General features: G+C 38.5%; 1 protein-coding gene across 2 annotated transcripts; it reads right to left on the reverse strand.

Moving 5' to 3' along the window:
* Positions 1-7170: 7170 nt before the first annotated feature.
* On the reverse strand, positions 7171-11618 carry LOC122666932 (homeobox-leucine zipper protein ROC8-like). Of its 2 annotated transcripts, XR_006333727.1 has the most exons (11): positions 11031-11618; positions 10512-10629; positions 10156-10344; positions 9607-10068; positions 9401-9502; positions 9087-9296; positions 8803-8983; positions 8432-8700; positions 8259-8348; positions 7641-8131; positions 7171-7468 (listed from the first exon to the last, which is right to left on the reverse strand). XR_006333727.1 is itself a non-coding variant. In XM_043863046.1 (10 exons), the coding sequence occupies exons 1-10, from the start codon at positions 11141-11143 to the stop codon at positions 7733-7735; spliced, it is 2133 nt and encodes a 710-aa protein (XP_043718981.1). In that variant the 5' UTR covers positions 11144-11618; the 3' UTR covers positions 7479-7732. The 2 variants fall into 2 exon arrangements, 1 of the variants encoding a protein (XP_043718981.1); XM_043863046.1 differs by lacking the exon at positions 7171-7468 and having other exon boundaries at positions 7479-8131.
* Positions 11619-13030: the final 1412 nt, after the last annotated feature.

Below are 13030 nucleotides of genomic sequence, written 5' to 3' on the forward strand. Positions count from 1 at the left end.
GGCGTGTAGTTTGTTGCCTGGAGTTTGTTCATCCTCTCTGTTGTTTTAAAACTAGAGATGGCATGTAGTTTGTTGGCTGCTTACATCCGCATGGTGGCCATTTACGAATTCAAGATTTTGTACTTTGATGTATTTAATGATTTAATGATTTCTGATGTTTCTTAATATGGAGAAACGATAAGTGTAAAGTCAAGCAAAGAAAAAAAAATTGAACTATGCATGGAGTTGGCAAAGTCTTAATGACAGCACGAGTATACTCAACCTAAAATGTGAATCTAAACTCTTCTTCGTTAGAGTCTTTAACAGTGGTCAAAATGTAGTGAATTAAAGTATTATCTTGCATAGTTTGTAGAGGTACGGAACTCTGACAATGGTTGGTACTTCTTGCTCTGATATATACTTAATTCCTGTATTGGAAACCCCCTCCCCCTCATAACCCTGTTTCAGTCAGTTTAGATGATGCTAATAATCTGAGCCTAAATTACATTCTCTCTCTCTCTCTCTCTCTCCACAACATATGGCCATGCACGTGTGAGTTTACTAGTATATATATATATATATATATATATATCCTATAAAAGTACGTACTCCACAGTTTTTGTCAAATTTTTAAAATGACAGAAAATGCCCTCACCAAGCCAACCTCTCTCTCTCTCTCTTGTACACTTTCACTTGTGCGAAAGACACACCTCCCTCTACTTCCGCCTGCCCCTACTTCCATGTGCGCCCTACACACAACGGGATACGCAAAGATCGCCTTACCCCTGCCCGAGCGCCTTGCCCGAGCTGGGGTAAGGTGGTCTTAACGAGCCTCGTTGTGTGTAGGGCGCACATGAAAGTAGGGGCAGGCAGAAGTAGAGGATGTCGATTCCCTTTCAAACTCAAAAATCACGACCATCCATCCCTATGTTCTCTCAAACGACTTCTCCCATGCATCACATACATTCTTCGCAAGAGGTCCTTTGGACAGCCAGGAATACAGGATCCCTCTCCTCCAATGCGACCCTTCCTTCGCCGTGGTTCTCCCTCTCCCTGCCTCCGCCACCACCTCTGCTATGTCCTCCGCCAACTAGCCACCACCAGTTCCCTGAGTTTCCACAAACTCTACCGAGACAAGTGCATTGGAAGGAGCAGCGCTGGAACCAACTACAATACCCGTCACAGCCCTGCATGCCGTCTCTATACGCCCTCAAAATCATCTATGGCAACCATTAAGACTCTGTCCACCACCAGGTCTGCCACGAGAACGTGAGCCTTAGTATCGTACGTTGGAAACCCTAAAGTCGTCAAGTGCCATGGAATCATGCCGGCGTAATCCAACAGTTCCTCGAATACATGAACGGCGGATCTCTTGAAAAAAAAAAAGCCTCGCCTCTATGGAATCAACTTTGATTTCATTGCCTATTGCTTCTCTTTCTCTGGCTCTTCAGTTCTTCATCGAGGGTGATGAATCTGGTTCCGGGTTCTTTTGATTGTTATTTTCTCATGCTCTCCTTATCATAGAAGAAGGAATCCTTTCTGGGTTTTTTAGAATTGAGAAAAGAAACTCATTTCGGATTCGACCCACTTCGTGTTTCTCTCGGTAGGGTCTGGTTGGAGCGGTCCTTGGACACCCGACCTTGCACGTGAGTATGCCACTAACCCTAGAAACTTGTGTTTCTTCCTCTTGTTCTTTGCTTTGCTGCAACCAAATTTGTTGGTATCTAATTAATTTGTCACGGAATAATTTCTTTTTAGGGGTTTTTGGTTTATTTTGAAATTGAGTATTCTATGTCGTAGTGTGGTAATGGATTTTATCCCTGATTGGAATTTGGACTTTTGTATGTATGATGCTTCATTGTATCTAATCACTGCTTCGTTGTATCTAAGTTTGTACCATTTGTTTTTTATTGATCTTCTCGATCAAGAAACAAAATAAAAAAGATATGCCTTTATGATACTTTTCTGCAAATATCCAGTGACTTGGTTATGTTCCTCACTTTCTATTACACTTTTATTGATAGCAAGGGACAAAATTTTTAATATTCTTGATTAGTCGGACTCTTTGGTTCATATACTATTGAAATGTGATTAGATGTTTAAACATTCTGTTTTAATGGGTGTGGCCATATTCTTTCCTTTTTATTCAAATGCCTTGTCCATGATTGACTTCCTGTTTAAGCTCAACCAGTCTCATGCTCTATTCCTTGTTTGCAGACATAGCCCAACTACAAATCCAATTTCCATTTCGATGGAGGAGAGGAGTCAGATCAATGTAGTTTGCATTTGAATTTGGAAATGTAGGATTTAGCTGTGGTAATGGTGGTCGATATTTTCCCATGAAATTGCTTCTATGGGGGATCATTGGTGATGCCGGGTAGTGGAGTTGTATCTAAAAATTGAAGAAGTTGGAACTTTGGGCATTGGGAATAGCACTCTGTTTCTTGTTTCAATACTGGCCAAGGAATTTAAGGTTTAACTGATCCTTTGTCTTTCTTGTTTCAATACTGGAACTCTATGCTCAAGAGATAAGACCACTTGTCTTTCTTAATCAACAATTGAGTGAAATTTAATGTGGATATCTTGAGGTATTTCTGCATAGATCAAAACATCCAGTACTTCAATGATGTCAAAGATTTTGGTAATTTAAAGGTGTTTTTCAGTCATCCTGATTTGATTTGGTACCAATCTTTCCCACTAAAAGAGCTTATAATTCTCTGCACATTTCTTCATTTATGACTTACTGTTTGATTTTTTTTATCAGCCTTCCTCACTAAAAGATCTTACAATCTCTGCACATTTCTTATTATTGCGTTGAATTTACCATCAAACTTGCAGGCTAAGCAAGATTATAAAAGTGTTTGCCATGTTGATCTTGCCCAAGAAGGTCATTGCAGGCCTTGAGAGATACCTTTCCCAAAATCCAATTCATTAAAATATTTTATAATGCATTGTTTGTGATTTTTTACTTTCTATGGTAGCCCTTGTTTTCAAACTTTTACACCTTCCATCAGGTCCTACTGGGTACAGATTCCACACATACAATGCTAGAGCATTTGGCCAGTTTGCTACTAGAATTGGAATTGTAATCTGAAAAGTATTGCAAATTTTGTATGCCAAGCTACAGCCTATAACAGTCTGTAAATATAACCCTCCCCCCTGTCTCAAAAAAGTACTAAGGACACATATTCTTGTAAATGTAGTCCTTTGATACAGAAATCAAATTTTCTTTCTTAACCTAGAGGGGAAAAAATAAAAAGAAAGAAAAAAGAGTGTAAGGGAGCAAGAAAGGAAGGAACACTCATCTATATGACACCCAATAACTTCTTGCTTCATGTTGCAGTCCATGCTGTTGTCCTAGCAGCCATGTGGTCTCCACGTCCTCTTCTTTAAAAATCACTATTGGATATTTGGAAAATGTTTTTATATATGTTTTTCTGCTGTGTATAGTATCCCCATCTCTGGAGGATTATATTTTCATTTTCAGTTTGGCACTCTTCATATTGTTGAAACTTTCAAGTATTTTTTATTTTTGAGGTTAATTATCTTGAATTCTTGTTTTATTCCCTCTAGATTTTCATACCTTCTGGCTTAGTAAGTACTTCTATTAATGATTCAAAATTTTTATATGCTTCTTTCACCCATTCTTACTGCCAATTCAAGAATTTTTTGAGTGAGTTGTTTGTTATAATGAACTGTTATTTGGTTCTTTCTTCAATCAAGTTTTAGTTTTAATGTTCTCTTTCTTATTCAGATGTATTATGAGTTGGATATTTCAGGGGTAGGAAACATTCTCTCGAGGAGTGCTATTGAGAAGCCTGGGCATGCCTTTGTTCATCATTTACTCACAAGAGTATGCCACTGTCTCATAGTAACTAAAGTTGATGCTTCATGAAGAAATTGCTTTTGTATTGCTAAATAAATGGTGTGATAATGATGCAATTCACAATTCCAAAACTATTCTCATGTCGCACTGCAGCAAAGAACACATGTTGAACGCATACTTGGTTTTTTGCTTGCTATATATGGAGGCATATTATTTTAATACCGCTTATTGGCAACGATGACAGAACAATTCAGGGTAAGTTAATTTTGAAAGAAGAACAATTTAGGGTAAGTTAAGACTGAGCATATTATCATTTGTGGAGTTAACAGTCATCTGAGCTTTATACTGAAGCAGTTGAATAAGTATCATGAATTTGCAGTTCACCTTGGTACTATGGATTGGTATGAACAGAAAATTAGGCAAGCATGTTTTGAATGCCCATTTCATCGTGGTGTTTCGTACTATTTTTGGCAAATTCTTGCTGGATTTGGTATTTGGTGATGATTTCAATTGGGTACTTCTAATAATGGAAATTGTTTAGAAATTTTTGTTTAGAAATTTCACCTTCTCCAAGGTAGTTGTTTGGTTACTTGGGACTAGGACCTATTACTTTCTGATTCGGTTGTGCTTTTTGGTAAAGGATTGTGTTATCTTTTGAGTTTGATTGTGAATCAAAGAGTGTACACACCAGTTACTATAATATTTAGTTTTTAACTCCAAGCCCCCAACTCAGACAAACGTCTTGTTTGTGTAGATAAAGCAGATATTGGCGACTATGAACCTCAAAATTTAGATTTGTAAGGACATTCTCCCAGTATGTACAAAGATTTTGGTAAATATACTGAATTGACTCTTACGGTACATATACTCTCTCTCTAGGCTGAGAGATGTTGTACTCTGTCCATGATAGCCCTCCATTGGTTAGCTTATCAGGCAGAGAATCACTACTTTTAACTATTGGTCATGCATTTTGTTTGGCTTCAATTGATGCTTCAAGTGTATGTAGCTTTCAGTTGATGAAATTCAAATCAGTTAAAACCATTGCATTCCAAATTTAAGTTTTTGAATGACAGCAAGGTAGATCTATGGCTCTATGGCGTGGTGGAGCAGGAGCTGCAAACACTGATAGCATCCACCTGTATTTTTAATGAGGTTAAATGAGAAAGTTCTTCTTAAGCGGTGCATCAGTTTTAATTGTTGATTGCTATAGTTTTTGGTTCAAGTGTCAATATGACGGGTAATTTTAGTCTTTCAAATGTTCTCAACATGGTTAGTGTAAAATAGCTGGTCAAAAAGAAATCCATTCCCTATAATTACATGTTTTCCTTATCAATGACGTCATCTGATTTGCTTCCATTCTTGTAAATGCTCCAATTTGTTTCTCATATTAATTTCATTCATAGAATTAAAAAGAAAGACAATATTACTATTCTTAGATTCTTTTTCTATTTGGTGGTTCTGTTAGTAAGAACTGATAATGCTTACTATTTATCCTTTGTACATTTAGTCAGATATAATGACTATGGTTACAAATTGTCTTCTCCTCTCATCGCATTTCTTTTTTTCCTTAAAAATCAATATTCATGTTAGAAAACTCTCTGGATGGTTAAAAAAATGAAGAATAAAGGTCATTGTACTGTTATATAGAGGTAGATTAATAGTTAAAAAAATGAAGAATAAAGGTTGTTGGACTGTTGTAGAAAGGTAGATTAACAAAGACGAACAAAGAACCCAATGGCTCACCTGATTTAGTGCCTCTTTTTCTTCACCTATAACTGTTGTCTTTCCTTTTGGCCTCCATTTGATGTACGAACAAAGAACCCAATGGCTCACCTGATTTAGTGCCTCTTCTTCTTCACCTATAACTGTTGTCTTTCCTTTTGGCCTCCATTTGATGTTGAATCCGGCCAATACAAAGTAAGTAGAAAAACAAAGAGATCTCTCTCTCTCTCTCTCTCTCTCTCTTCAAGAACCCCCTCTCTACTGAAATCTCTCTCTCCAAGACATATGGTGCGACACGTGCATTTGCATGTGTGAGAGTTTGCTAATATATATATCTAGGAACGTAAGAAAACTACAGTCCTATGTTACCATGGTTTTGAGACTTAGGAGTAGGTAAGTGAAGACCTAAGCTAGCAAAGTTCTTAGACTATTCCCGTAATTCACAGTAGATACTAATGGCTGTCCAGGGGATGGGAATTGAGAAGGGGAGATTTAAGCATGTTGTAGATTGTCTTGTTGGTGGTCTATACCCTTCAGCTGAATATTTTCCTGCATCGCTGCTTGCCATCCTTGAAAGAGTCCAAAAAGTTCTGCCTCTGTGATATCAATAAGTCTTTAATCTACCTGCATCTGTTAGCATAGGGAAGATATTAACGTTAGCGGGCAATAAAGTGTTCGTGATAGTGTGTGTGCATTGCGGGTTGCAGGCCTTGGGTGAAGTTTTATCTGGGGGTAAATGTTAAGATCAATCAACCATCTCATGATAGTCTTAATTATCGAAATTGGATCGGCTTTAGCACCACTCATAGCAACTTTGTTTCTTACAAATCAGATATAATAAAAAGTAATAATAAAAACAGAAAAAAACCAAATGCAAGATTGTTTATTCAAGGCGAAAGAGCCAAGGAGGGAGACACAAAAGTCAAGTAACGCGGAGGTTGATAAATGCTCGGTTCTTAGTCCAAGAGGGCTTAATATGCTTAGTCCAATCACATGATAAGAAGAGATGCCAAATCGATTCATCGTAAGAACCACAGAATACACATGTAGGTTCGACGAAAATCCATTTCGAAAGACATGCCCTTGTGGGGATTCTTGCATGTAAAACACGCCAAAAGAAAATTTTAAATCTTCCAGACAATTGACCTTAGCATAACAATGACATTAGGTGGGCCCAATGATAGCTTTCTTTTTGGCTTATAGGATCCAAACCCATGTGACCTTCACTCTAGGCCCACCCACCCATCATAGGATATACCTCCAAGACCATAAGACACGTTTTAGTTCAACACTAACCATTCTACTGCATCCAAACAACGCATAGTTTTTCACTAAAAAAAACAAAACAACGCATAGTTCACGTGGATGGTTACAGCCAATCCGAGCGAGACATCACCAATCGACTGATAGGTCCAATAGGTACCGAGGATGTCCCCTTCAGCTCAAATAATTAATTACTCCATGGCACACACACATACAAGATAATTAAATTTGTACACTTGCATAAATCTAATTCTTTGACAGCCCACATAGATAAGAAAGCCCAATGAAAAACAAATCAAATCTAAATTTATGAATACTTTTTTGTGTGTGCGTGCGTGTGTGAAGTCATGATCTGAAGTCTGAACTAAAGAACAAACCCCTTTATTTAAATGTCTAAAATAACTTCTATATCTATTATAACCAAACTAAAGCAGACAGAACAGAATAAATAAGGGAGACTATCCTATTTAAGAGACAACATATTCTATATGAAACTGATGTCCCTGAACAGAAGTCAATACCCGAACCATTACCCTTGCTGCGTGGCCAGTGATGATGAAAGAAGCCAAAAAGGATACAGAGGAGAGAGGTAGATTCTAAGCAAAATGGGGGAGATTTAAAAGAGTCCACACAGCAATGAAGGACGGCTATGGTGCGTTCTTGACTTCCTCTACTTAACTAAGAAGGGGTAGGGTGTTGTAACAAAGTTGAAATTTTTGTTGCTATGAGCTTTGGGTAGAGCAGCAGAAGTTGTATGTTCATATTTAGCTCTTGATGAAAGCATTCAAGTCCAAACCAACCAACCAACCAACCAATGAACACTATGTCTCACTCCACCATTGAATGCAACCAGCAGGAGCTCTGAGATCTTCTGACCAGTATATTTAAGAAGGTTGGAGATGGGGGAGCAGAGAACTATATATGCCAGCCTTTGCAGCTCTATCAGGAACTGGAACTGGAGCAATTCAAGGCAGCTTTTATTTGGTGGACAGTTGAGCTGATAAGGTTATTAACGGTTGTCACCGACTCCAGGTTCAGCTTTGCAGATGGCAAGCTGCTCACAAGCATTTGAAATCCCACCGTTATCAGTGAACCACCACCTGACCTGCTCCCTTGCACATTTGAGCTTGTCGATGGCCCTGCTCCTCCTCCTTGGTCTCCCTTGCCATCAGGAGAGATGGTGAAACCTGATGGAAGTAGGGGGATATATGTGGTGTCTTCCCCACTCATTGCTACGTTAATTCCCTGGATATCAATAGGGGCATAGACGACAACCGATCCAGATGGGTCTGTACAGCTCTCTTGAAGTATCAACACGTTATTCTGGCTCGCATTGAAAGCCTGTTGGAGAGAACAAATTGCTATAAAACTAACCAACCAATCCATACACACCGTCGAAAATCATAATATAAGATCAGGAAAAAAAAAATTTTGAAAAAAAAAACCTATCCAATTCCAGCAAACTTACGCGGAAAATTGAAATACAATTGCCAGTATCTGACCCATTTGCAATTTTCGAAATCTCCTTCATTGAGTTGCCATTGGAGAGTACATCCCACTGTCAGAAGTAAGAACAGAGAAATTTTGTTAGTACTGATTGATTTGATATAATCCTCTCCAAACAGATGATTTATGTATTACCTGAGATCTATTTTTTTGGTCCTTAAAGAATTCGAAGACATCATGTGGAGGTACTGGAAGCCACAGAGAGGTTGCTGCACTGAGGACTACACCATTGGGATGGCCTGGATCTGAGCTTTTGTTAACTGTGACTCTAACCCCAACATCATGCAAGCCAGAAAGTGTGGTCCATCTGTGATCACTCGATGCACTAATGCTCGTGCAGAAGTTGTTAACCATTCTTTGGGCAAGTTTCATCACGCTTCTCTTACCTTCTGGTAAGAGAATTACTAAACATCACCAAAACAACAACCAGACAAGTCACTGATTTGTACACAACCAGTAATTGTTTGGAAGAAGATTAGATGTTATGACAAAGCCGAATCTAATACCTCCACTGATGTCTCGATTTGGTGAACTCATCACCATCAGACAAGCAAATCTCTCACACATTCTTTGAAGAGTGCTAATCCATCGTGCAGCTCCAAATGCCATTCCATTTTGAACAAGATCTCTGTAAATCCGATGAATTGGATTCTTGTCTTCTACTTCCACATGTTCCACCCAAGACACCTATAAAACATTTCCAAGAATTCAGATTATATAAGTCAGAATTTGTTTAGGTCTAATACAAACGCATGGCAGAAAATGCCAATATCTGATTTTAGTTATTCACTTTGGAGTATCCATTGGGCATGTCTTGAATCAAACATCCAGAAGGAAACTTCCAAGCGCGAGAAGGTGAACCAAACTGGATCTCTTGGGATAAGTCAAAGGAGACATCTGTTATAGCCCAGAAGCCTTGATCAATTGGCTGACAGTAACGGAGAAAGTAGGATTCTCGAGTAGGAATCAATGGGGAGAGCACCTGCATTTCTGTATACATCTGTATCAACCATTTTAAATCAGACAAACTTCTCCCCAAACTACCAATCAAATATTACTTTAATTGAACAAAAAAAGAAAAAAAGAAAAAAGCAGGATACTCACTAGTTGCAGGGAACTGCTCCTGCTTCCCCCAATTCCAAATGTCAGCACCTCAATTGTCTTTGCCTTGGAGACAATTGTAGGGAATAGGTCAGCCCATTTGTTCTGCACTCAAATGAAACCTCATCAGATAATTAATAATAGAAAACACAGTTTACCAGTATTTCGCTTGTGAATAGTGGAATTATAAAATGGAGGACGGAGCTCACAGAGTCCATAAACATTTCAACCAATGCCATTCCATTCATCATCACCTCACCATAAGCTCTTGAAGACTCTACCCGAATATTGGGATTTTTCAACTTGTTTGGTTTTGGGAATATCTTCTCATAGTTTTCAATACTAAGCACATCTTTCCCATCAATTGGAGACTTCATCCATAATGACTCATTCATCTCGGAAAGCCTGAACAATTCTTGGAAGGCATTGGCAGCAACCTCTGCCATAAGTGACTTCTCCATATCTGAGATGTTTGTCTGCAATGTCAATGAGGGAACAGAGGACGAGCTTCCAGGAAGAAGTTCGAGATCAAGGGATAGTCCCCCAATTGGCTGACCTCCAAAACTCCCAACAGATAAATCCAATGGGGAGGTTGGAAATGGTTGCATGGGTGGGAATTGTGAGAAAGGTCTACCAATGTATCTTGACGCTATGCTTGATACTCTTTCAACCTGCAAGATATTCCAAAGACCAGAAGCAAATTAACAGACGAAAATCCATAAATGAATGGGAGAAGGCAGAGATGATCGGAGTTCTACCTCTTCTTTCAATCGGGCATTCTCCATTCGCAGTCTCTGTTCATCGAAATAAGAATCTTCTCCAACCGGAGAAGCCCCACAATTGGGGCACATTACATTCTTCATTGTCTCTCTAATTGCTACGTTTTCACATCGTATCTTATCATTTTCTGCCCTTAGAGCACAATTATCCGCACGCTCATGTTGTGCCTGAATTATACAAACAAAGACGATTTCCCATTTCATAAGCAGGAAAAAGTTGTATAGAAAAAACTACAAATAGCAGAAACACCAGACCCATAATCTGTTAAGAGATAAAATTGCGCGAGTAAAAAAACGGATTACTTCATTCACCCCAAAAAAAAGAGGAAGATTACCTTCATCTGGGTCCTCCTGTTTTGAAACCAGAACTTGATCTGGCGAGGTTCTAGCCCCAAATTCCTGGTCAACTGGCTTCGTTGATTTTCGTCCGGGTGTGGACACTCCTTGAAAACCCTTCATCCCCACAACAACAAAACCATTACCCTCGAAAGAACACCGTACACCCTCCTTTACAGAGAAGAAAGAAAACCCAATACAGAAAAAAGATTCCAATACTCACACAGTCATTTTAAAGAAAACACTTGCGGATCAAACTCTAGAGTAAACGAAAATCAGAATAATAAACTAGAAACAAACTCGTATCAGCCCAACAACAAACATCAGGTCAACAGTACTAAGACAGAAAGAGAAACTAGAATAGAAAAAGCCCATCAGGGACCCAAAAAGAGAAGGACCCAACCACAGGAAATAATAAAGAAAGCAAAACCCAACTGAAGAGTAAAAGAGCAGTTCCAGAAGGAAAAGGTGAATGAAATAAAACAAAATGAAAACACTATGTAACAGTGATCTCTTACGCTTCAAGTTCTTGAATCTGACGAGCTGTGTGTCTATGGTATCGCTTTTTATTCCTTTGAGGATCAGAGACATCTGGCTCCTCGCCGGACCAACCGCCGCTACCGGATTCCATTTTACTCACCACCACTACTGTGATGCTACGGCTGCTGCTGCCGATGCTGCTACTACTATAGCTACTGCTACTGCTACTGCTTACTACTTCCGTAGTTGCTGCTTATCATATTAATGAAGACTGACTTAGTATAAGCGAACCCAGCAGGTAGAGTCACTTTAAAGTCACCAGAAGAGCCAAAAGGAGAAGGGTTTTGGGGATTGGTTTGTTATGGGCTTGAATTGCCTCTGCTCCTCCTCGGGCGCTTCTGCATTGCCCATTTCATTTCAGGAGGAGAAGAAACGGCCGGGAAATCTGTGATATCAGCAAGAATCAGGGAGGACGAGAGATTCTGTATAAATCAAATGAAATTTTTTTTCTCTGAGAAAACTAAATTCCAAAGATTTGACAAAAGAGAAAAGCCGACCAGCCACAGAACACCCAATTTGAGCGGTAACCGACGAATTTTAAAGCCCCATCTTCTGAGAACTCGGATAGAAGCTTTTATATCCTTTTCTACCCTTTCGAGGCATCTCTCTCTCTCTCATACGAGTACAGCTTCGAGCTTTTAAGACGAATTTACCAGTGATGTATTTATCGGCCGCCGGAGTTTGGCCTTTCCCGGTCATGTCATTTAATTTTAATGCTATTATTGTGCGAAGTTTGATCCATAACTCATATTGACTGAATTACCCCTTTGTTTCTCTCTTCTCCACAATTCCTACCATATGTGGCCAAAAGTCAAACCTTATGCTCTTTTATAGATATATGTAATTTAATGATTGGTTTTCCCTGTTCTTTTTTGTGTAATGTTTGGCTGTTTTAAGGACCCATTTGGCATATTAAGAAGCTTTGGATTCTATGAATGTGTATAGGACATTGGAGACTTTGAATATGGGCTATAGACCTTAAAAGATGTCTGACCTTCAATGTGGAGGACTTCATTAGAACCCCCTCCTCTTTCTCAAAGGGCATTCTACCAACTTCATCTCAACCAATCAACCGAAACTTAGCCCAAGTCTATAGGAATTCCAAGGTCCAATAGTTTCATGGTCATAATCTTTAAAAAGAAAAAAATTGAATGAATTTTTTTTTATTTAATTATGAGACCCTAGGACATCAGTCATGCCTTTAATAGGATAAGGATTTACATTTTTTATTTGAAAATTTCAAGAAATTTCTTGGTACTAGTAAAGAAAAAAAGAAAGCAAGAACATAAAATTTTAACGTTACAAAACATAATGAGGAAACTCGTCAAAATCCCAACAAGAAATCATGAATGATTGCAGCAGATTATTTCTGTGAATACAAAAGAGGAAACTCAGTAAAACTCCAAAAACTAATCATGACGAATTATTGCCGTAAATATTAATAAAGTATAATGAGGAAACTCTATAAAATCCTAACAACTAATCATGACATGATACAAATCTATTTAAGTCCATGTCATTAATTTCAGTCGTTAAATGCTAATGTGAAGAAGGTAATGTACAATTATATCTTTTCTAGGGATAACTTACCAAAATACTCTTAAAGTCAAAAAAAAATGACAGAAGTTGAAAAAGCAAAATACCCAAATCGCCCTTTCCCTTTCTCGAGTTGCAGCTTTGATGGTGTTCCAAGTTTCTCTTAAGCATGAATTTTCCACTTCATTCTACGTTTCAATCGAACAAGCAAAGAATCCGGAGCCAGACCAACAGGAAAATCGAACAAGCAAAGAATCATTTCTTTCCCCTAATAAGGCAATACAACAATATCATTAGCACTTGAACTTTATCAAGAAAATTGCAATCTGATCGTTAACATCATAAGGGTTTGCTTCTTTTTTCCAATCTGGTATTTTGTTTTTGTGTTTTTGTTTTCCTGTTCCTTCCGGGTCCTGGCAATGAAACCAGTACAGAAAATGGA

The sequence above is a fragment of the Telopea speciosissima genome, chromosome 7, assembly GCF_018873765.1.
Source record: "Telopea speciosissima isolate NSW1024214 ecotype Mountain lineage chromosome 7, Tspe_v1, whole genome shotgun sequence".
In the NCBI taxonomy this organism is placed as follows: domain Eukaryota; kingdom Viridiplantae; phylum Streptophyta; class Magnoliopsida; order Proteales; family Proteaceae; genus Telopea; species Telopea speciosissima.

Excerpts from the sequence above, each read along its gene's own strand:
- LOC122666932 (XM_043863046.1), bottom strand. The coding sequence starts at position 11,143 with ATGGAATCCGGTAGCGGCGGTTGGTCCGGCGAGGAGCCAGATGTCTCT. Across the intron at positions 9,503-9,606 it reads TTGAAATGTTTATGGACTCT|AACAAATGGGCTGACCTATT; the intron begins GTGAGCTCCGTC and ends ATTTGAGTGCAG. Across the intron at positions 8,349-8,431 it reads ACCAAAAAAATAGATCTCAG|TGGGATGTACTCTCCAATGG; the intron begins GTAATACATAAA and ends TACTTCTGACAG.